Here is a 20,956-nt window from a genome sequence, read left to right as displayed (position 1 = left end):
TAACCATTACAATTACACACTTCTGACACTCACCCCCAGGCTTCGGTACATGATTCTTTATGTATGTTTTTTAAGAGCCATGCACCCTGCAAACACCCACTCCTGACAATCACCCCACAGCGGCCACATCCTCCTCATTCGGTTTCTCTGCTATCCACACCCACATCCCAGACATCAGCCCACAAGGAGCCACCTCCATATAACAAGGCACGCCTTCATCACTGGTTCAAGTATTCAGGGATGTCCACAGCACCACACACATCTCACCTACAGTCCCACACCCGATCACATATGCCTGCAGTCAATGCATCTCAACATGTCTTTGTCCATACTTGTGACTGCATTGATGTAAGAAACTCCTGATGAGGAAACTGTCTAACAAAGCAGAAAGACAACTACTCTGTAGCAGACGGTCACAGGGAATGGAAATGACTCGCCCAGGATCACAGAGTCTTTTAGAAGCAGGATTTGAATTCCTTTCTACGCACATTATCATGCTCTCAGCTCACATATAATATATCCTGAAAAACTTATTTATCTAAGCAGGGAGCATTGAAACAATCCCTCTCTCTTCTCCAAAGCTCCTGTTGTCTCTGCTGGTCTCGACCCAAGCCCAGCCTAACACGGCTGGCCTCCTAAGCAGCAGAGGCAGGCCAGGCACACAGCGAGTCCGGCACAGACTAGCTTTCTCTTCCCCTTGGGGTCAAGTTCCTTGAGATGCCAGGGGGAGGTTGGGGCTACACAGCAAGGTGGAAGGGGGTCAGGCACCTGGCTGCCCGCCAGAGTGCCCTCTTCTCTGCCTCCAAAGCTCGTCGTTCAGCCGGAGATAGTTCCCGTTCAGGTCCGCTCAGTAGTTCCGGACTCTGCATGCGTAACCGTTCCTGCTGCCGTCGCTCAGCCTTAGCTGTCCGGACTGGGGCTCCCAATTCCCCGGCCCCCAATGACATGGGGCTCAGCCTGTAAGTGACACAAGGATTTACCTGAAGAAACTCAATGTCAAAAAGGCAGCAAGCAAGTTGGGACCATTCCCCAACCTCTCAGTTCCTAGGATACAGGGCACTGGATCTATCCTGAGCCCGTCCCCAAACTTTTGTCTCCCTCTGGAGCCCTCCATAACCCTCCATAGCCTTGTTTACCTAGCCGAGTAGCTGGACCGCAGCTCTTGTTGGGGTCCTTCTTCCAGTGAGTTCCTCTGGGAATTGGAGGGCTCAGTTTGAGGGAGGCTGGAAGGCAAAGGAGCAAATCTTGTTCTGACAGCTTAAGTTGTCTCTAAGTTCTTTTTCTTTGTTTGGAGCTCCTAATGAAGTCTCAAAGCATCACCCTCTAGCAGAAGTCAATAAGCCACCTCACCCTGGGCTAACCTGCCACTGGTTGTGCTCAATGACAAAGAGTCTTTCAAAACTCTAAGCCATAACAACCCCTTGGCATCGGGGGCCCCCACTGTCCTCTGGGAGGTCCAAAGATGGTCAGTCCAGCCTGAAGTGTGACTGAACCCCTTGCCTTGAACAAGGCATATCTAAAACCCTTTAATAAGGAACAGAGAATGCTCTTCCTCCCAGCCATGAAAACGCGGAGGTTTTGCCAAACATGTGAAGTCCCAACTAAAGAAGCCTCACATCAACAGTTACCAATTTTCAAGACAACTAGCAGAGAATGGTGAGATGGGAGGCTTAGCCTGGATTTCATGGGTTTATTTGCCAAACCCCAGCTACCATGTCAGTGTTTACTGGACTGACTTACTCTACAGGAAAGCCCCAGGTTCTTACCAGCTCTTCTGTTCTCCCGGGGACTCCAGTCCTTCCACTGGAGCAGGGGCAGGGGCTACAACTTCTTCTGCTTCCTCCTCCTCCTCCTCTTGAAGAAGTAGAGCCCGCTTCTGCTGTAACTTCCGTGCTAGGGCAGAGGAAGGAAGAGAAGGACAAAAAGCTTCAGTGGAGACTTCCAGATAGCCTCCCATCCCAACAAATACCAAGAATTAGACTTTGACCCAATCCTTTCCCTTCAAGTCCTTTTCCTACCTTCTTCTTCCTTCATCTTTTTCAGGTCATCCTCACCAACCAGGGATACCCTCTTTGGTGGGCCATCAGCCTGGGGAGGTCTCACTTCCAGCTCAAAGTATTTCTGTCTCTCACGGAAAGACAACTGTTCTGGGCTGGCAGCATTTCCAGGAGGTACCACCTGGGAAGAGGGGAAGGAGAAAGCTGATTCCAGTCACCTAAATCCTCATCTCTCATCTATGGCTTCCAAGATCACCACCTCTCCACCTGTCCCCCCCTCACCACTGGGTAACTTGGAGCCACTTGGGGCTTGGCTGCATGTGTAGCTCCTAGTGGGAAAACTAGGTGGAGGGGAGGGGGTACCCAATGAAAACTGGAAATAACTGGCTACTTGGGTGGGATTGGGAAGCCTTAGAGAGGGGCAGGGGTGAAATCAGACGATCCCCAAGGGTCAGGCCATACCTGAGCCTCTGTCAGAGGGTGAGGGGGGGGCACAGCTGCAAAAGTCCTGTAGGCCTGCTTAACATTGATAGGGAACTCACTGGGGGAGGGTGGGGATGGAGGACAGGTACGAGGCTGTGGAGGACAGGAGGACAGAGGAGAAAGGAAAGACAAGAGTTGAACAGGGAGAAAAAGAGAAAGCAGTAAAAAGGAATGCAGTACAAGGGGAAGGAGAAGGCAGAGGAAGAAGACAGGATGAACAATAGGGCCATAAAAAATGCTTCCTGAGTCTACATCCATAGCCTGACTGAAGATTTCCTCCAGTGCTTCTCTCTATGTCCCTTCCCACAGCTCTTCACCCTCTCCAGCCAAGTTCATCTTCAGCTACTTCATCCTCAGAAAGGTGACTCCTCTAACTTGGCCTTGTTTTTCCCCCCAATTTCCTTCACTTTCCAAATATTCTAGTTAAAAGGTTCTAATCCTTTCTCCAAATCTTGCTTTCCTCCTTTTTCTCCCCACCAACTCCCAACCCAGACCCAAATTTCCAAGGCAGATATCTAGTTCTTCATGCTCTGTGTTAAATGGGAGTAGGAAATGGAGGGAGAACCTTCCTTCCTCAGGACGATGTCTCCCTTCCCTGACCTGCAGGGTGAACTGGGTGGGGCAGGGGGCACTTACGGAACTGGGGCTGTAGGTTCGGGGCAGGGGTGAAGACTGGAAGGGGTTGGGGCTGTCTCTACCGCCAGATGTGGTGGATCCCACTGGCCATGGCCGAGGCTGGATTACCCCAGGTTTAGTCTGTACAGGTGGCAGTGAGGAAGAAAAGACAGAGGGAGGAAGAAAAGAAACAAGGAGAAAGAAAGAAAAGTTGGAGAGTAGCAGAAGCGTATATGGTGGTGGGGATACAGTTTGAGAAATAGGAAGAATGTAATATAGGGGAAAGTGGAAGGAAAGGGAGTAGGAGAAATTGGAGAAACAGTGCGGAGCTGCAAAAGGCAGCCCAAAGCTAAGAGGCAAAGCAGGGGGCAAAAAGGACACTCACAGATTTGTGCTCCTCCTGGGAGGGCAGGAAGCTGATGGAGGCCTGAAACAAAGAATTAGATGGCTTCTTCCCTTTCAACGTCCCCCTCCCCAAAGCTAGCAGCCAAGAGTGTAGCCAGCCTGCCCCATCCCCAAGCTGTACCCCGTGCCCAATGGGCAAAGTGGAGGTGGGGAATCTCAAGTCACCTCTTCCTTGCCCTCCCCACAGCTCCACGAATAAAGTGGACTGGAAAAGGATCCTATTAGGCTCATGAGGGAGGCCCTGGCCTACCCCAAGACCTCAGGGGCCAAGCCCCAAAGCACATGCCTTGCTAGTAGCTCCTCCCAATCAAGTGCCAGAGGGAGAGGCGCACACGCACAGACAGAGGCGGGGACAGAGACACTGGAGATCATCTGGCAGAGGGAAGGCCAAGCAGAAGGAGCTGCAGCACGTAAGACACTTACAAAGCGGGTCTCCCTGCCCACCAGATGGAAGGGTCGGGGGGAGGCAGGTGGCTGAGGGCACCAGAGACAGGTACAGAGGGATCCGTGGGAGAGAGAGGAAGAGATCAGAGGGGCTCCTCTCTATGAACCACAGGGTCCCAACCAAGAGAGGCCAGAAAGTACAGAGCTAACTGGCAATTGTCTAATTCTGAGCCTATTACTCCCTCTTCAACACAGATCTCCAAGACTACTCTCAACTCAGCAGCCTCTCTTAGGCTTTGCCTCCCAATAACTCAGCTTAACCCCACCCTCCAGACCCTTAAGCCAATTCCTCTGGCTCATTTCTCATGGGGGACCTTGGAGACTACTGGCAGAGCTTACATCTGGCTTCCCTGTTACCTTAGATTTACCTTAGTTTAGGGACACTCACAAACATCTTTACTTCCCTTCAGAATCTACTATGAAAATTTTGTTGTCCTCTCAAGAGAGTAGCTTGAATATGGCTACTCACTCTGAGGAAGATGGGAAATGAAAGAAAGGTTAAGAGGGAAAGGCATAACCATCAAAGCAGAGCCCAGGAAAAGGCTCAAAGGGCTCAGCTGGGTAGCAATAAAGGCTTAGGGTGAACAAAAGGGATCCTAGCTCTTCTTGGTAAGCAAATGTCTATTTCCCCTAGAACTATAGATTTCCAGAAGGGACCAGAGATTACTCAGTCCAATATTCCATCTGTGGCAGGATATGTTCCTGGCAGGTGGCTATCCAGTCTGTACTTGAAAAACTCTAGTGACAGGGACTTTATGACCCTACAAGACATTCCATTCTATTTCTGCTCTAAATGTTAAGACATTGTTCCTCACATCAAACCAAACTCTCTCTCTTTAGGCATTTTCCTTATCTGTCTTTACCTCTCCAGACAACAGCCTCTTCAAAGCTTTATTACTATTAACTACATCCTTTCTTCTCAGTTTGAGTCCTCCTCCCTGAATAAGAAAGCCTAATCTTTTTAGTTCAACTTCATATGACTTAGCCCCTGACACAAAACCAATTCAACCAAGAGGATGCAAGCTTAATATATATGGTTTGGCTTAAACATCTGAGGTCTCCAAATTTATCACTGGGCTCATGTTAGCAGTCCCTTTCCCCATTTCTGTCTCTAGTTAAGTTTGGTAGCCAGACCTGCAACCCAAACTCCAAGCTGTATAAGGGAAAAAAAATTGTAGTTCTGCTTTTAATTCCTTCTTGAGAGGACCTAGATCTTTGCTGGCCATTTGGACCCATGGCACATGGCACATGTGCTAATGCAATGATTCTCAAGTTCCTACATAACTACAGTTTACTAACTCCTCTCCAAATATATCACTTTACACTTGCTATCTTGTCTCTCTGACCTCCTTGCAACAATTCTCACTGTCATTTGAGCCGATCAGGATGCTCTCTCATCCATGAATGAATGATCCATAGTAATCTTGGTGTGCACTATTTCTCCCAAATCATTTAAAAAAAATTGCTAGGTTGTTGGTGGAGTTGTGAACGAATCCAACCATTTTGGAGAGTAGTTTGGAACTATGCTCAAAAAGTTATCAAACTGTGCATACCCTTTGATCCAGCAGTGTTACTACTGGGCTTATATCCCAAAGAGATACTAAAGAAGGGAAAGGGACCTGTATGTGCACGAATGTTTGTGGCAGCCCTTTTTGTAGTGGCTAGAAACTGGAAACTGAATGGATGTCCATCAGTTGGAGAATGGCTGAATAAATTGTGGTATATGAATATTATGGAATATTACTGTTCTGTAAGAAATGACCAACAGGATGATTTCAGAAAGGCCTGGAGAGACTTACACGAACTGATGCTGAGTGAAATGAGCAGGACCAGGAGATCATTATATACTTCAACAACAATACTATATGATGACCAGTTCTGATGGACCTGGCCATCCTCAGCAACGATCAACCAAATCATTTCCAATGGAGCAGTAATGAACTGAACCAGCTACGCCCAGAGAAAGAACTCTGGGAGATGACTAAAAACCATTACATTGAATTCCCAATCCCTATATTTATGCCCACCTGCATTTTTGATTTCCTTCATAAGCTAATTGTACAATATTTCAGAGTCTGATTCTTTTTCTACAGCAAAATAACGTTTTGGTCATGTATACTTATTGTGTATCTAATTTATATTTTAATGTATTTAACATCTACTGGTCATCCTGCCATCTAGGGGAGGGGGTAGGAGGTAAGAGGTGAAAAATTGGAATAAGAGGTTTGGCAATTGTTAATGCTGTAAAGTTACCCATGCATATAACCTGTAAATAAAAGGCTATTAAATTAAAAAAAAAAAAAAGACTAAAAGAAGGTATAAACATTCTCATCTTATCTTTTTTTCACATTGTCCTCCTTATCTGAAAGAACTTTTCAGAATTTATAAAAAAAAAATTGCTAGGAGACCAATCCTCAAAGTAATTCTTAGGAATCCATCCCTGCTCACAACTATCTATCCAAAGATGTGCCCATTCACTTCTAGACTTTGCTTCTTTAGGGAAGTCTCTGTGATAGACAGCACCACACACTTGCTGGCTATACTGTTCTACTTAATTTAAATTGTCCTTTCCTAATCATCCTCTGAAAGACTCCTTTTCAACTTAATCTCTTTACTTGGATAATCCTGACATCCTGTAAAATGAACTTTTCTTCCTCAAATGGCCCCTGACTTTGTCAATAGATGTCTTTCCCCACCCCTGTCTGGTCTCTACATACTATCTCTACCCTCAAGTTCCTAGATTAAGGTCTTTTATAAATGGCTTCCTCCCATCTACCCAGGATAACAGCCTCCCAGGCTCTATTTATACTTTGCTCTGTCCTTTGCCTCTCCCGTGGCTGCTAATGGTCTGGACCCTTTTGGCCAAAAGTGTGGGGACCACATTAGGTACTTCACCTAAGGTGGTGTTAGTAAATCAATTTCTTTTAGCCTGAGGCTTGACCTTATGAACCACACTGGCTTCAGACATTACTCTCTACAGACAAGGTCAAAGCATATCCCCCTTACGGTTAGTTATCTTTATGGACAAAAAACATTTATTGAACACTTGGTCCTTGGTCCTTTTCTGAATTATCCTCCCTACTCCTTTTTACAGAGTCAAAAACTACTATTTTCTGATCCTTAATAGGCCTACAAAGATTTTTTTTTCAGTATGATGATAATTATTAAAGGCACACTCAAGATATATTTCTTCTATTCATCTTTGCCTGATTAGTCCCCAACTAGATTTTTTCACTTACTCTAAGTGATTCATTGTGGTATAGGAGAAAGAGGCTGGGAAGTAGGTCTTGGCTCTTCCACTTAACTGACTTGTGTGTAAAGCTTAGGTAAGTTAAGGCTGTTGTTTTCTAAGTGTCAGTTTCCCTCATTTGTAAGATAAGAATAATACTTCTAACTACCCACAGCAGTGTCCTGACAAATGTTTAACAAATTTAAATGTACACAGGACACACTTTGAGGTTTAATCTGCATTATTAACATTTTCTCCACCACTTTATGTCTACATGATCAAAAAAACAAAAAATCAAGTTTCAATTTGTAGCCATTTGCCTATTTTTCCATATATAAATACTCATAGTGAAAGTTTAACAATTAACGGGTTCTTGACTCAGTAGAAGCTGGCTCTAGCATACCTCTGACTACCTACTTAACTACCTGAGACACTATGATGATGGAATGATTTAATGGACATCGAATGTTTTATAAATAAAGCACTACAGAATATAAACCTCAACTACTTGTCCTTTGTATTTACTGACTTGTAGTCTTAAATATCCGCTAGTGGTTCTCTACTTCAATGACTCACAAAATCAATTTACAATTTACAATTCACAGATTCTCCTCTTTCCTACTTATTTTGCCTTTCTGTCTTATTGGCACATTTTCTTTTTGTCCTTATGATCTTTGGTCCCTTGACCTATTTTCCAAGTTCATCTATCTCCCTAATTCTCTCTGAGCCTGTTTTCTAATCTATAAAATGAGAAGACAAACTCTATGATATGTACTATTCCTTTCAAAATTACGACCTCTAATTCCTCTCTCTTAACTCTCAATTCTAATCAATTACCAACTCGGTCAATTGTACCTCTTTAATGCCTCTTGAATCCATTTGGATTTTCCCTGTGCCTATTTTGCCATCATCCTGAGTAAAGGTTCTTGTTGCTACCTTATCTAGTGTTGCCTCCTAACAGCTTTTCTTGCTTTTATGTCCCTCTCCAAACCACCTTCGATTATCTTTTTTATTCATAGATATAATTAGAGAATTTTCCTCTTTAATCCAATCTAAAAAACATTTATTATTTAAACATCTAAGATTGTGTACTAAGCACTTGATATAATGAAAAAATGAAACAAAAAATCCAATCCATCTATCTCAACATATTCAAGTCTTCAATAGCTTCTAACTGCCTATTAAGTAATGGTCAAATTCCTGTAACAGAAAGTGGCAGGTGCCAGGCAACTCAAATCACCAGCACTTTGATCACCATTTTCCTTTACACCTTACTGGACCCTGAAACCAAGAGCTTTGGGAAGAGGAGATTCATTCAAATCACTAGACTTGCTTCCAACCCAATCCTAGATTTGAATACTTAGAGAAGAAGTCATTATTGAGAAGAGGTCCACCTTCCTTACCACCACCAGGAACAACTGCTGACCAACTGCCATCAACAGCAGATAAGACTGGAGATGTAGGCAGCACTCCTATCCCATCAGTTATGCTTCCAGCTCGGCACTCAGAGCGATCATCCAGAGAAGCAACTCTTATGGAGAAGGTAACATTCATCTGCACTAACTGCCAACCAACTCAATGATGAACAAGCCAACTGAGTTGGAACAGCAAGGTACTCCGGGGGAGAGACAGGAGGCAGCTAGGGTCAGACAAGTCAAACTATGACCACTCCTTTGGCCATCATCTTCCTTTTGACTGCATATTCCCATTTATTCTGTATAGAGGGTCTCCTAAAAAGCTTAGTGTAGTTAAAAGATTTGGGATACACTGTGTCTTGTCTGTACAGTTGTTTGCATAGTGTCTCCACCATTAGAGTGGGAATTCCTTGAGAGCAGATACTTTTTTTGGGGGGGAGGGGAGGAGAGAGGGAAGGGTTTGGTCATTTTTGGTGTCTCCAGCATTTAATACAATTCCCTGAACACTACAAGTGTTGAATAAATGACTGTTGACTAACTGAACCCAAGAATCTTACAAACAGCAATGCTTCTTAAGCCTGTGTCTGCAGTCACCATATTGGGAAACCACCTCCCTGGAGAGGCAGACAAGTTACTGCCCCTGCAGGAACTACAGCCACAACAACTGAAGATCCAGAAAGGAAAGTTCTTGCCACCAGAGCCTTGGTGCTGTCAAATAGTTTAACATCAGAAACTGAGAGGCATGACTATTTGTTGTACCTCAAGCACCAGGGACCATTCCATCTGACTTGCAGCTGAAACCTTATATGTGTGTGAATGTGTGTGAGTATGTGAGTGTGTGTGTGTGTTGTCCCCCCATATGAGCTCCCCGAGGGCAGGGACCGTCTAACTTTTCCATTTGTAACCCTAGTGCTTTGTACAAAATAAATGCTTTGTTCATGTATTCAAGACCCTCTGATACTTTGTGCCAAACTATTCTTTCAGATCTCTTATATTACTTTTCTGCATATTCTATACTGATGTCACCTCTCTGCAGATAATTTCCAGATCTCAAATTCTAGTCCTCCACTCTACCCTGAGCTCCAGCCTGTCAGCACTAGCTTCCTCCTAGATTATTTCAAACTGGGTATCCTCTAGGACATCAAGTTTAAATGTGGTATTTGTCACTTGTGCCCTCTCTGAGTCTTTCCTTATCTATTTGATCTGGGCTGGACTACAGAACTCTTGAAATTCCTTCTAGCTCTAAATTGTTAATCTTTTTTGAACCCTGAGCTTTCTTCAAGGATCAGCTCAATTATCCCCTTCTTCCCTGATTCCCCACCCATCTCCCCAATAGCATGTATTCTGCACATAGCCAACATTTACTGGCTGTGAATATGTTTTACTGAACCAATACCACAAAGGGTAAGGGTTGTCTCACTTTTCTAATTATATTTCCTGTACTAGCACATAGCAAGAAGTGATTGATTAATTCTAAAATCCAATAAGCTGGACTACTTTTTTATTCACCAAACATGCCCTATGTTTTCCCACCTGTTTATCCCTATGCTTATACAATCAGTTCTCACTTATTATGCACCCTTCTGCAGATGTCCCTCTCTTCTCAGGAGCTCTGCATGCTCCCCCCTTCGTCCCCGCTGAAGCAGCTTCTGACAGGCTGCAAAGACGCTGCTGTCACTGCCACTGCAGTCCCTATCACTGCCTGCCAAGAACAGAATCTGGTACCAGCCTGCCAGGGAGGCCAATTTGCATAAAGAATTCTGAAAGAAATCTGCAATCCAAAAAAACACCTGTAAACTTGACTGTACAGTTCTGTACGTGTTCTGTTTCTCTCCCTTCTCCCTTCCTTCCCTTTCTCTCACTCCCCCACTCCCATCTCTCCCCTTCTTCCTCTTTTCTCTTCAACTCCTGTCCCTTCGTTTAGCACTCCACAATCTCTCTCCTCTCCCTCCCTCCACAATTAAAAAAATAAAACCTCCAAAAAGTAGAACCACCACCACCATCACACTACATACACTGCTGCTTGGTTTGAAACCTTCAACATGAAGAGAATAAACCTTTGCTGCATCTGTCTATCCACTCTCATGCCTGCTTTTAGTCAGTTACTATTCAGGCACCAACCCCTGCATGTCCCTTAAAACTGTGTGCTGGCTCCCTCCCTCCACAGGTGTCTAGCTCCTTTTCTGCCTTCCTCCCCCTCCATGCACAAATTCTTATCACATAAAGTGTACTACTGTAAGTAGAAGTCTTTGGAAGGCCCACTTACACAAAACAAGAACTGTCTATAATTCCATACTCCCTTTGCCTACTGAATCTCTCACCCATCAGAGGAGCTTCCTTGATCCGCAACAATGTTCTTCCAACTGTTTATAGCACTTTGTACCTTTCTAATGAACTTTTTATGAAATGCCTAGCTAACTAATTTACCTTGTCAATTTCCTTTGTTTCCCTCTACCCCAAAGTTCTTTCCTGGATCCTCTTCTCTTTAACATATTCCCCTTACCTTGGTAGTCTCAATTTCCATAGATTCAATTACTATCTTGATATAGAGTATTCCCATGTCTATATAACCAGCTCTTGTCCCTCTCCTATATTGCAATGCTGAATCACCAACTATATGTTGTACATATCCAATTGGAGGCCCCCATCATGGGCATCTCAAATTTAATGTGTTCAAAATGAAACTCATTCTCTTCCTCCACTAAACCAGCCTTTACAAACTTCTCCCTTACCTGACTCTTTTCAACAATGCAATGATTCAAGACAATCAAGGGATGGAAAATGCAATCACATCCAGAGAGAGAATTACGGAGACTGAATATGGATTGAAGCATACTATTTTCACTTTTTAAATTTCTTTCTCATGGTTTTTTCTCTCTTTTGGTCTGATTTTTCTTGCTCAACATGACAGATATGGGACTATATTTAAAAGGATTGCACATATTTAACATATATATAATGCTGTCTTGGGGGAAGAAGGAGGTGAGGAAAGAAAAGAGAAAAATTTAGAGCACAAAGTCTTACAGAAATGAATGTTGAAAACTACATGTATTTGGAAAAAATAAAATGTTTTTTAAAAATTCTCCCTTTCTAAGAGCACCACTATCCTTCCAGTTACACAGGTTTGGAATGAAATGATCTTTAACTCTCTTCTCTATATTCATCATCCGTATGTAATCAGTTGCCAAACTTTGTTAATTCTGTCTCCATACTATTTCTTACATTTATTGTTCTCAAACCACTCAAATGACCAATGTCCTAGTTTAGACGTTTAGAATAGCCTAATTGATTTCCCTTCTTCCCTTCAACCTTTCCACAGAACTGCCAAAAGCACAAGCCAGCAAGCATATCATACTCCCCTGCTCAAAAGTCTTCAGTGGCTCCCTACTGCCTGTGGAATAAAACAAGAATCCAAAACCTGACACATAAAGAACTTTTCCATCAGGTAACTCTAGCCTACCTTTCTAGCATTTTACACTGTTCCCTTTCACATACTTCATGCTTTAGACAATCTGGCCAACTCAATATTCACTGAACTTGACCATCCACCTCCCCACTCCATGCCTTTGCAAACTGTCCCTGTGCTTGGAATGAACTTTCTTTTCCCCTTCACCATTCAGCATCCCTAAGGTCCAACACAGGGACTGCCCCTAAGAAAAGGTACCTCTGGTCTGTCTATGTTGTTAGTGCTCCTAATTCCTCAAATTATTTTATATTGACTTCTCCTTTCTTTCTCTATGTAGGGCAGCTCTTGCATACAGCTTTGACATTGTCAGTGCTTCACAAACATTTACAGAAGTGACGTGGAGACTGTGCCTTCTCAGGTCCTGTGCTTGTCTCGGTCTTCTCCTGAACTGAGTGACTGCGTGAGGGCAGGGTCCTGGTTTTACTACTCTCTCTTTCTCCCTCAGGACCACAGCTCAGTGTTCTGTACATACTAGCCCTCGGGACAGATTTGCTCTATGGATAACTGAAAGTTACTTATTAACTGTTCTGTCATTCCAATCACATCAGGGATTCCTGAAGGGAAAGGGGCAGGTCTCTGTCATCAAACTCTGGGCTCCTGAAGATTCAAGAGGTCTTGATTAAAAATGTATTCAACTGACAGATCCTAATCAGGAAAGAGATTCCCCTGCCACTCTTCCCCCCCGCCCCCCCCAACTACACACTCTCCAGTCCAATCTCTTCTCTTAGTCTCATTCTTCAGTGAAACTTACCTGTTGGCTACTGGGAGAGCGGGGGGCATCAAGAGGGTTTCCTATGGCCCCTGGAGAAACCTAGGAGAGAAAAGGAAACCAGGTTGTGAGATAATGGAGGGGGAAAGATGGGAGGATGGACACACAGACACAGTCAAATTTCATCAGGTCCATATAAGTTTATGCATATTATACATGTGTATATGCATATATCAATATATGTCTACATGGATACAGAGTTAAAAGGCTAGGACAGAGAAAAGTACATGAAGTTGGATAGGTGTGAAGGGTCAAGAGTAGGCTAAATGATTTGTGGGTAGGACCAAAAAGGCATCAAGTATCCTCTATAGGTGTCCTCATAGAGAATAGGGAAATAAATGAACAGAAGGAAGAAAATACTGTGAGACCTACAGATGAGGGAAGGCAATGAGAGGGCATAGTTAGTGTCCCCCAGTTTTTCTCCTTCCTCAAGCCCCTTTTCTAGAGGAGAAATTAGGGACCACATTAGTGCCTCTTACAATCACCCTAATCTCCAGCCCAAATCCCAGGTTAGTTTCCATGACACAGGTATTAGGGTAATGGTAAAGAGCCGCTTGCCTTGGGGATGCAGAGGCTGGTCTTCAGCACCCCTCCCTGGCCATATCCCAGGGGAGGGCCCCCTAGGCATGATGCTCCCCGGTTGGCCAGCACAAAAGGGTTCTCCCCAAACGGAATTGACTTGGAATCCACCAGGCTTTCCCCCTCCCCCAATGGCTCTTCAGAACTTCGTGGGGAGGCACCCATGACTGGGGTAAACCCAGTGGGGCCCTTGCTAGGCTGGGTCAAGGCTGAGACCTCTGAGTTGCCCTCAGCTCTGTGCAGGCCTGCTGGGGCTCTGTCCATCGCGCTGGGCTTTGGCTCCCAGAGAGTGTCACGCAGGAGAGAGGAAAACTGGAGCTTCACATGAGAGAGAGAAATGGAAGACAGACCGACAGAGATGGAACACACAGAAAAGGAGAGCAAGTGAGGAAGGAACATGGCAGAAGAGATGAGGAAAGATGATGGACACAGTGTAATAAAAGCCCAAAACAATGCTCCCTTCCCCTGGTATTAATCCCAATTCAGCCAGTCTACCACCCCATCTCTGCCTAAGTTATCAAAAGTTGATTTGGAAAAGTCATGGTTAACTTGATGTTTCTGAAGGTTAGAGACATTCCTAAAGTCTTATGAACTAGACCCTGGAACTCCATGATTTATTAAAATTTTATTTGAATCTGTATTTCTAGATTGGTAAAACTTCCAGGGCTACTTTTTGTTATATGTCCTACCTAAGTCCTTCCCCTCAGGCTTTTATCATTTACTGTCTGCATTCTGATTCATTAGTTCATATTTGCTCTATTTTAGGAATTTACTAATTTAGACTTTGCTCTTAGTCTTCAACTTCCAAAAATTCATAAGGCTTGAGTTTTTCACTTTGTCTTCAACAATAGTGCCTCATTCCCATTTTCTTGTCCTTTTGTGAACTTTCTTTGGCCCTGGTAAATCTTGAATGATGTCTACTAGATAAAGCTGAGGGGAGGTGAACATTAGTACTCCTATTCCCAGTCCTTGCTGATAATGTCCACCTATCTAATCACTATATATTCTTAGCACATGATCTCAAGGGACAGCCACAAAACTGGAATGGTTTGTAAAGGCTGCCCAATGTCAACTCTTACCTGAATCAGAATCTACTCTACAACGATTCTTAGGATCTTCTCTTCAGTAGTCTGAGTTCAAAATCCAGAAGCCTACAGTTGAATGACTTCTTCCCTAACATATCATTCTACATTTGCTCATATTAATGGCTCCCCTATCTCCATGTTCAACTTCAAGAATTCTTTCTGTTTTATTAGGACATCATTTCACTCCTCACCAGAGCTGAGAATCATCTGCAACTATGGCTATTTTAGTGTGCATTTCCTCTTCTAGATAATTTTTTTTAAAATGTTAGCTAGAATCTGTCTCTGATACCCATCTCTGGAAGATCTTCCCTGCTTATCACAATTCTCTATCTATGGACATACAAGTTTTAAAAACAAGACCTCTTTTATGTTACTACCTTTGGAGTATCACTATAGCAGTTGATTTAAATTACCACATAAATAACAATGGGCCATGGAAAAAAAATTTCTGTGACTGAAAATGTACATTCATTAAAAAAAAAAAGAAAAAAAAAAAAAGACCAAGTATGTCTAGCTATGTCCTCCCCTTATTGGGCCTGGACAGCTGCCTGCCTTGTCTCTCTGGCGTCCTGGCTCCAAGCATCATCTCCAGTGGGAGGCATGCTGGCTGTGTGCCAGGCCTCCTGAACAGTGCATGTTTTGTCAGGACACATTATACATTTTTTATCAGGCTTTCCTCAATTTCATCCTTGAAATCTTTAAAAACTCTCCAAGGCCCGTACAGGAGAATTTACTGATCTCTAATGTGTTAATTAGGTCTAGAATATTTTACATATTTACCACTGCTTGTTCTATTATTGCTAACTCAGATGTTCTTCCAAAAAGCAAGTTAGAAGGAGGAATCTCCCTGGTACCTTCCCTCAGTATACAAAGATTAAAGCACAGACTTGATTGAGCCTATTGCATGAAATCTCCTTTCCCATTCATGACAATACTTAGACAATACTACCAAATGGCCTGTTTCAAATCTCTTGATGGCTTCTTTCTTTTGACCAGCTTATTTATGGACCCTCTTTCTGATGGTTTCCTGTACAAGATCCTACTCAAAAATTTAGCAAACATGGAAAAAGAGATAAGTAGGATAAAGGATAGGAAAGAAAAAGGAATGGGAGAAAGCTCAAAGGGAAAGGAGTGGAATCTGAGAAAGGAGTTGAGGATAGTGCAGAAAAGTAAAGGGGAGAGGAATGTGGGGGAGAATGGAAAATGTATAGGATCAGGGAGAGTGATGGGAGGGGGTTAGTACCAAAATTAAATCCCTAGATTCTACGTTCTAAAAGCATTGGAACCTTGTTTATGTCCCCCATACCCTTCCCACTTTCCCCTTTTTCCTTCATGCATCTTTTCTTATAACCCACCTTTAAACTAACCTCCCTCCCTGCACCCTACTGTACAGGTATTCTCAAAATCCTCCCCCAAACTAAGTCTTCACAGAGCCCCCCAACAGAGTTGTAGTCTCCTCACCTCCTCTGGAGAACACTGGTCTCCAGGACTAGAGCTGCCCTGGGCTACACCCTTTTCACAGCCCTTCAACATTCCTGAGGGTCCTGGGCTTCCCAGCTGCTGGCCTGCCCTTGGTCACACCCACCCAGCTGGCTATTTTTATCTGCTGAGGGGAGGGGAGAGGAAAAAAAAAAATGAGGAGGGAACAGAACTGTGGGAAAGACCCTACATGGAAGAGAAAGCGTTGAGGAATGAGGGAAAGATTAATGTACAAAGCCACATTTGGAAAAATGGGGAGACTTTAGTAAAACCTATAACATTTAATACTGCTGACCTTTCCTTTTCTTGAAACTTTTCTTCTTTAACCTCTATAATAATATGCCATAATAATAATTTTGGTGTTTTCTGATTTCCTTCTTTTTTTCCTGATAGATTTTCCTCCTCCCAACCTCTAGGTCAGATTAACACATAGGCCATGACTTAATAGTCTCTAACTAACCCTCTGCTCATCTCTCAACTTAAGACCTTTAGTATGTAATCCCCCATTTTATATCAGTAGCCCTGCTATTTCTTTTAAGTGCTAAGGTTACTGTACAGCTTAGTTGCTCGGGCTCATCGGGTTATCAAATTTCTTTCTAACTTGCAGGATCACCTAGGCTAATAGAGTCAGGAGTTCTCTTTGACTTCTCCTTAATATCACAGTTTTAAAGCTGAATGGGAACTTAAAAGTTATCAAATCTAAAACTTTCTCATTTTATAGAGGAAGAAATTGTAACTCACAGAGATCAAGGGGACCTGACCTGCCTATGACCACAAGGTTAGTGAGGAGAGTCAGGGCCAAGCACAGAGGGTGTCTTTCTATGCTACTCTGTAAGTCACCAAGACCTCCAAAGTTATTTCTAGCCTTCATCCTTTCACACTCCATCTCTACCAAGAGACCTCCAGGGAAATGAACTGTCTTATCTCACCTGATGTGGTCATATTGTGTGTGTTCCAATGTTCCACATACTACAGGCACTTATTATGAATTTACTGTTGCTGTACCTCAGGGAACCCATATCAGTGCCTCTAAACCAAGTCATGATACTAGTCTAACCAATTCCCTAATTCCAGTCTCCTTTTCAATCTATTTTAAAATACTATTCTTACCAGGTCATGTCTGGTTGGAGTATCTATAATCAATCAACTAATAGTCTTCTATATGCCCAGTGTTTTACTGGTTTCCCAATTACCTATTCCAGATCAACTCCAAATCCTTCCTCATCCTGGCAATCTGGGCCCAACCTACTTTTCTGAAAGTCTCTCCTCCCTGCCTCATCCTCAGTTTCAGCTGGTAAGTCTCTTCATTGTATCTTGAACATGTCCTGTGGATTCCTGATCTCATCTCTGCCCATACTGTTCCTCCAACTTGATAAATGCTTCCTTCTTCTAGCCTTCCTATATCCTATCTAGCCTTTAAGGCCCAATTCTATCTAGAAATCTTTCCTACTCAATTCTCCCAAACTCTTTGTCATTATTGGTCCTAAACTCTATAAAACTTCCTATTCACCCTTATATAGCTCACTATAGAATTCAGGGACAGAGAAGAAGGAAAAGGAGAGATGAAGAAAGGGGGAAAGGGAAAGAGGAATAAGAAAAGGAGCACAGAGGGAGAGATAGAGGAAGAGAAGAAGGAAAGAGAGAGAAAGGGATGAGAGAGGGAGAAGAAAGAGAGAAAATGAGAGAGAGAGAGAGAGAGAGAGAGAGAGAGAGAGAGAGAGAGAGAGAGAGAGAAAGTGCTATAGTACTAGAAAACAAAGAGAAACAGCAATCACTCACCCTGGAATTGATCCTCTGGATACTGCTGCTCCCAGGCAAAGCAGCCAGAGTTCGGTAATCTAGCCTCAATGGTTCTGGACTAAGAGTCTGCAAGAAAATCCAAAGAAAATATACATGTGTCTATTATGAGAAAGAACTATAAAAGAGACCAGAATGGTGAGCTTAGAAACCTTACAATCCAGAATAAAACAGAAGATATGCTTGTGTACTGTATTCCCTAGAAGGAAAGCTCCTTGAGAACAGAGATTATTTAATTCTGGTTTTATATGCCCAGACTTACTATAAAAGTTTACCTGGTGGGGCAGCTAGGTGGCACAGTGAGAGAACACCAGCTCTGAAGTCAAGAGGACTTGAGTTCAAATCCAGCCTCATATACTTAACCCTTTCTACCTGTGGGACCCTGGGCAAGTCACTTAACCCCAACTGCCTCAGGGGGAAAAAAAAAAAAAAAGGAATTGCTCTACTAAAAAATTTTTTTTACTCTACTTTGTCTCAGAAGAATTAGAGGAAATAAGAAGTTACAGATTTCAACTCAATATAAGGAAAAACTTCTGAACAGTTAAGAGTTATTCAATAATGAAATCACAAATATTTAGTTAGTTCCTCCATTGCTGGAGGTCATTAAAGAAAAGCTGGATGACCACTTATCAAAAATGTTGTCAAAGGAATGCCTTTCAGCTAAGAGTTGGATGTTCTATTTTCTAGGTTCCTTTCCAACTAAAAAAATTCTGGTTCAGAGATTTTTTTATTACATTTAAGTGTGTAAGTCAATGAAGGATAAGGCAAAGAAACTGCAGGCCAAAAGCAAGGGCAGAGACATTCCTGGTCCTTTCCAAAACTCCTGTGCATGCACATGTGTGAAAGAGACAGAGACAGAGAGAAAGGAGGGAGGGAGAGACAGACACAGAGAGAAAGGAGACAAGAGACAGAAGAAGAGGGAGAGAGAAGGATTGGGGGGCGGAAGGAGAGGGAAAAACCGATGGACAGACAGATACAAACCAGAGGTCAAAGAAGAGAAACTAAGCTTGTAGTTAGGTGGCTCAGCATGTCCCAAATCAGCACTGACTATTTAAGCCAATACATTAGGAGGTTGAGAGAGAAGACAATAAGAAGGGCAGGGAATGGGATGGAGAAGTTCCCTTCCCAAATAGCTCTGAGGATTTCACCTGAATCTACCTTCCTTATTTATCACTGATTCCAAGTTTTCTGTTTTGAGTATGTCTCCTGAGAGCAGCCCCATGGATAATCACAGAACTCTGACTCAATACTCAACCAAGTCATCAGAAAACCTTCTCACTCATGTCAGTCAGTGGGTGGAAGTGGGCCACTCAAGGCACCCTAGGGGAAGCTTAACTACAAGGCATACTGACCTTGTCCAGGTCTTCAGGGCTCACATCTCGATCGATAGATGAGATACTCTCCAAGCTGTTTTTTCGTCCAATACCAGCAGCAAAGGGGTTGGCAATAACACCTGGGGACATCTGAGTAAAAAGTAAAAAATGTGAGGACCCAGCTCCAGAAGAGAATGGTTTGCAATTGACCTCAAGTCATGGTAAATATTACTGCAACGATGTGTTACTACTACAAATCCGTAAACTTTAAGGGGAGTTGTATTGAGTACCTGGTAAATTTTGATACCTTAAAACATTCAGCTTCATTTAAGGAAAAAAATTTCCTTAATCTATTAAGAAAATATTACACTATTAGATTAACAAAGTACCTCAATCATATTCATCTCTGAGATAGATAATTCTTACCCCCAAATTGCAGATCAAAGGGTTAATGACTTGCAAAGCTTCATGTGGATAAGAATTCAGACTCAGATCTTTCCTGACTCCACGTCCACTTTGTACATTTAAAAACCAAATTCTGAACAGGAGGCCACAGGTTTCCCAAGACTGCACAAGGGGTCCTAACATAACTAAGGCTAATCTCTTGGGGCCCAACCCTTTGATTTTAGAGAGGAAGAAACTGAGACACACCTAGGTCCAGGTTATAGAACACACTGTGATGGAGCTGAGTGAGCCGCAGAGCCAGGTGCTCCTCAGAAGCCTGTCCTTTATCCTACTTCCTATTTCAGATGTATTAAGCTACTTCTTCTACAAGTGTACACAAGATAAAGGGCTCTCTGAGGGAAAGGCTCTAGAGCTCAGAATGTCTGACACAGTGCTTTGTAGATAGCAGATGCTTAAAAAGTGCTGAATTTGAATTTGGTGACAGGAATGTCTTTAACAGCAGGAAGAGAAGTTCCTATAGCTACTGACAGTTTTCTGAGACTAAAGTCAGCCCAAGAGTGTTGAGCCCAGACAACTCCAAACCAAGAATAAATTCCAACTCTTCCAAAAGAGTCACCCTACATATCAAAGCAATTACAAAGTTTTTCCAAAACCTTTCACTTCCATCTCCTTCTTTCCACTGAGTCTGGATTAAGTGTAATCTGAATTAGGTGCTTAATTTCCAGCTTGGCTTCTTTTTAAATTCAAGATCCCAAAATAAACTTCTTAACCATGACACTCCCTGGCTCAACCATTGGGAATCCCCTCTCCTTTTAGATAAAATACAAACTCCTCAGCTTGGCATTTAAAAGTTTTTCACAATCTGGCTCTAATCTTCCTTTCTAGAAATCATTGTCTATTTCAGCCAAACTTGCCCATTCTAACACATCAAGAATCACTGGAAGCCTAATGGGTGTGAGTGAACTAGAATCTGAATCAATGGCTGGGCTGTAGATTGACAGTGTGGAATACGATATATTGAGGGAGGGACACTGGATCTATGCTGTTCTCATGAGCAGGTTGGGGGCTGCTGACTCTGATGATTTCAAGTCCTGTTTGGAGATTTTGGTCACTAAGTATCTGCCAGAGGTATTCTTTCCCATTTTACAGACTGAAAATGGAAGTTCCTCAGAGAGTTTAAATGATCAGGATCTCCCTCCCATGTCATTGCCTGGGTAACTGACCTCAAGAGCAGCAGCAGCGACAGGGTCAAAGCCATCACAGACAAGCACTGAGAGGGCATCTCCAACACCACGCAGTAGCTGCACTGCCTCAGTGTGTGTCAGGCCCAACAGGCTCTGCTGATTCACTTCTAGCAGCCGCATCCCCACTCGAAGACGGCCATCCCTCCCGGCAGCCCCTGCTGGGCTCACCTAAGGAGAAAAAGAACAGGAAAGGTGAGATTTGGAGTAGGTATATCAGAAAGATGAAGGGAA

At 43.2% G+C, this 20,956-nt stretch overlaps 1 protein-coding gene across 18 annotated transcripts in view; it reads right to left on the bottom strand.

The window, feature by feature from the left end:
* The window catches only part of SCRIB (scribble planar cell polarity protein), a 69,561-nt gene that overhangs the window by 8,864 nt on the left and 39,741 nt on the right, over window positions 1-20,956 (bottom strand). For 10 of the 18 annotated variants that reach the window (XM_031947414.1, XM_031947421.1, XM_031947411.1 and 7 more), the window contains 13 exons: window positions 20,705-20,893; window positions 19,116-19,226; window positions 17,746-17,832; window positions 13,382-13,720; window positions 12,806-12,865; window positions 3,924-3,974; window positions 3,481-3,522; window positions 3,117-3,236; window positions 2,460-2,573; window positions 2,019-2,178; window positions 1,767-1,893; window positions 1,137-1,223; window positions 769-957 (listed from right to left, as the gene is read on the bottom strand). In XM_031947414.1, the coding sequence (XP_031803274.1) occupies window positions 769-957; window positions 1,137-1,223; window positions 1,767-1,893; window positions 2,019-2,178; window positions 2,460-2,573; window positions 3,117-3,236; window positions 3,481-3,522; window positions 3,924-3,974; window positions 12,806-12,865; window positions 13,382-13,720; window positions 17,746-17,832; window positions 19,116-19,226; window positions 20,705-20,893 (1,676 nt within the window). The remainder of the gene's footprint in view (window positions 1-768; window positions 958-1,136; window positions 1,224-1,766; window positions 1,894-2,018; window positions 2,179-2,459; window positions 2,574-3,116; window positions 3,237-3,480; window positions 3,523-3,923; window positions 3,975-12,805; window positions 12,866-13,381; window positions 13,721-17,745; window positions 17,833-19,115; window positions 19,227-20,704; window positions 20,894-20,956) is intronic. The other 8 variants (XM_031947418.1, XM_031947413.1, XM_031947426.1 and 5 more) reach the window with 8 other exon arrangements.

The sequence above is a fragment of the Sarcophilus harrisii genome, chromosome 1 (assembly GCF_902635505.1).
Source record: "Sarcophilus harrisii chromosome 1, mSarHar1.11, whole genome shotgun sequence".
NCBI lineage: Eukaryota > Metazoa > Chordata > Mammalia > Dasyuromorphia > Dasyuridae > Sarcophilus > Sarcophilus harrisii.
Note: the sequence above shows the minus strand (reverse complement) of the source record. Positions and strands in the feature narration are given on the sequence as shown.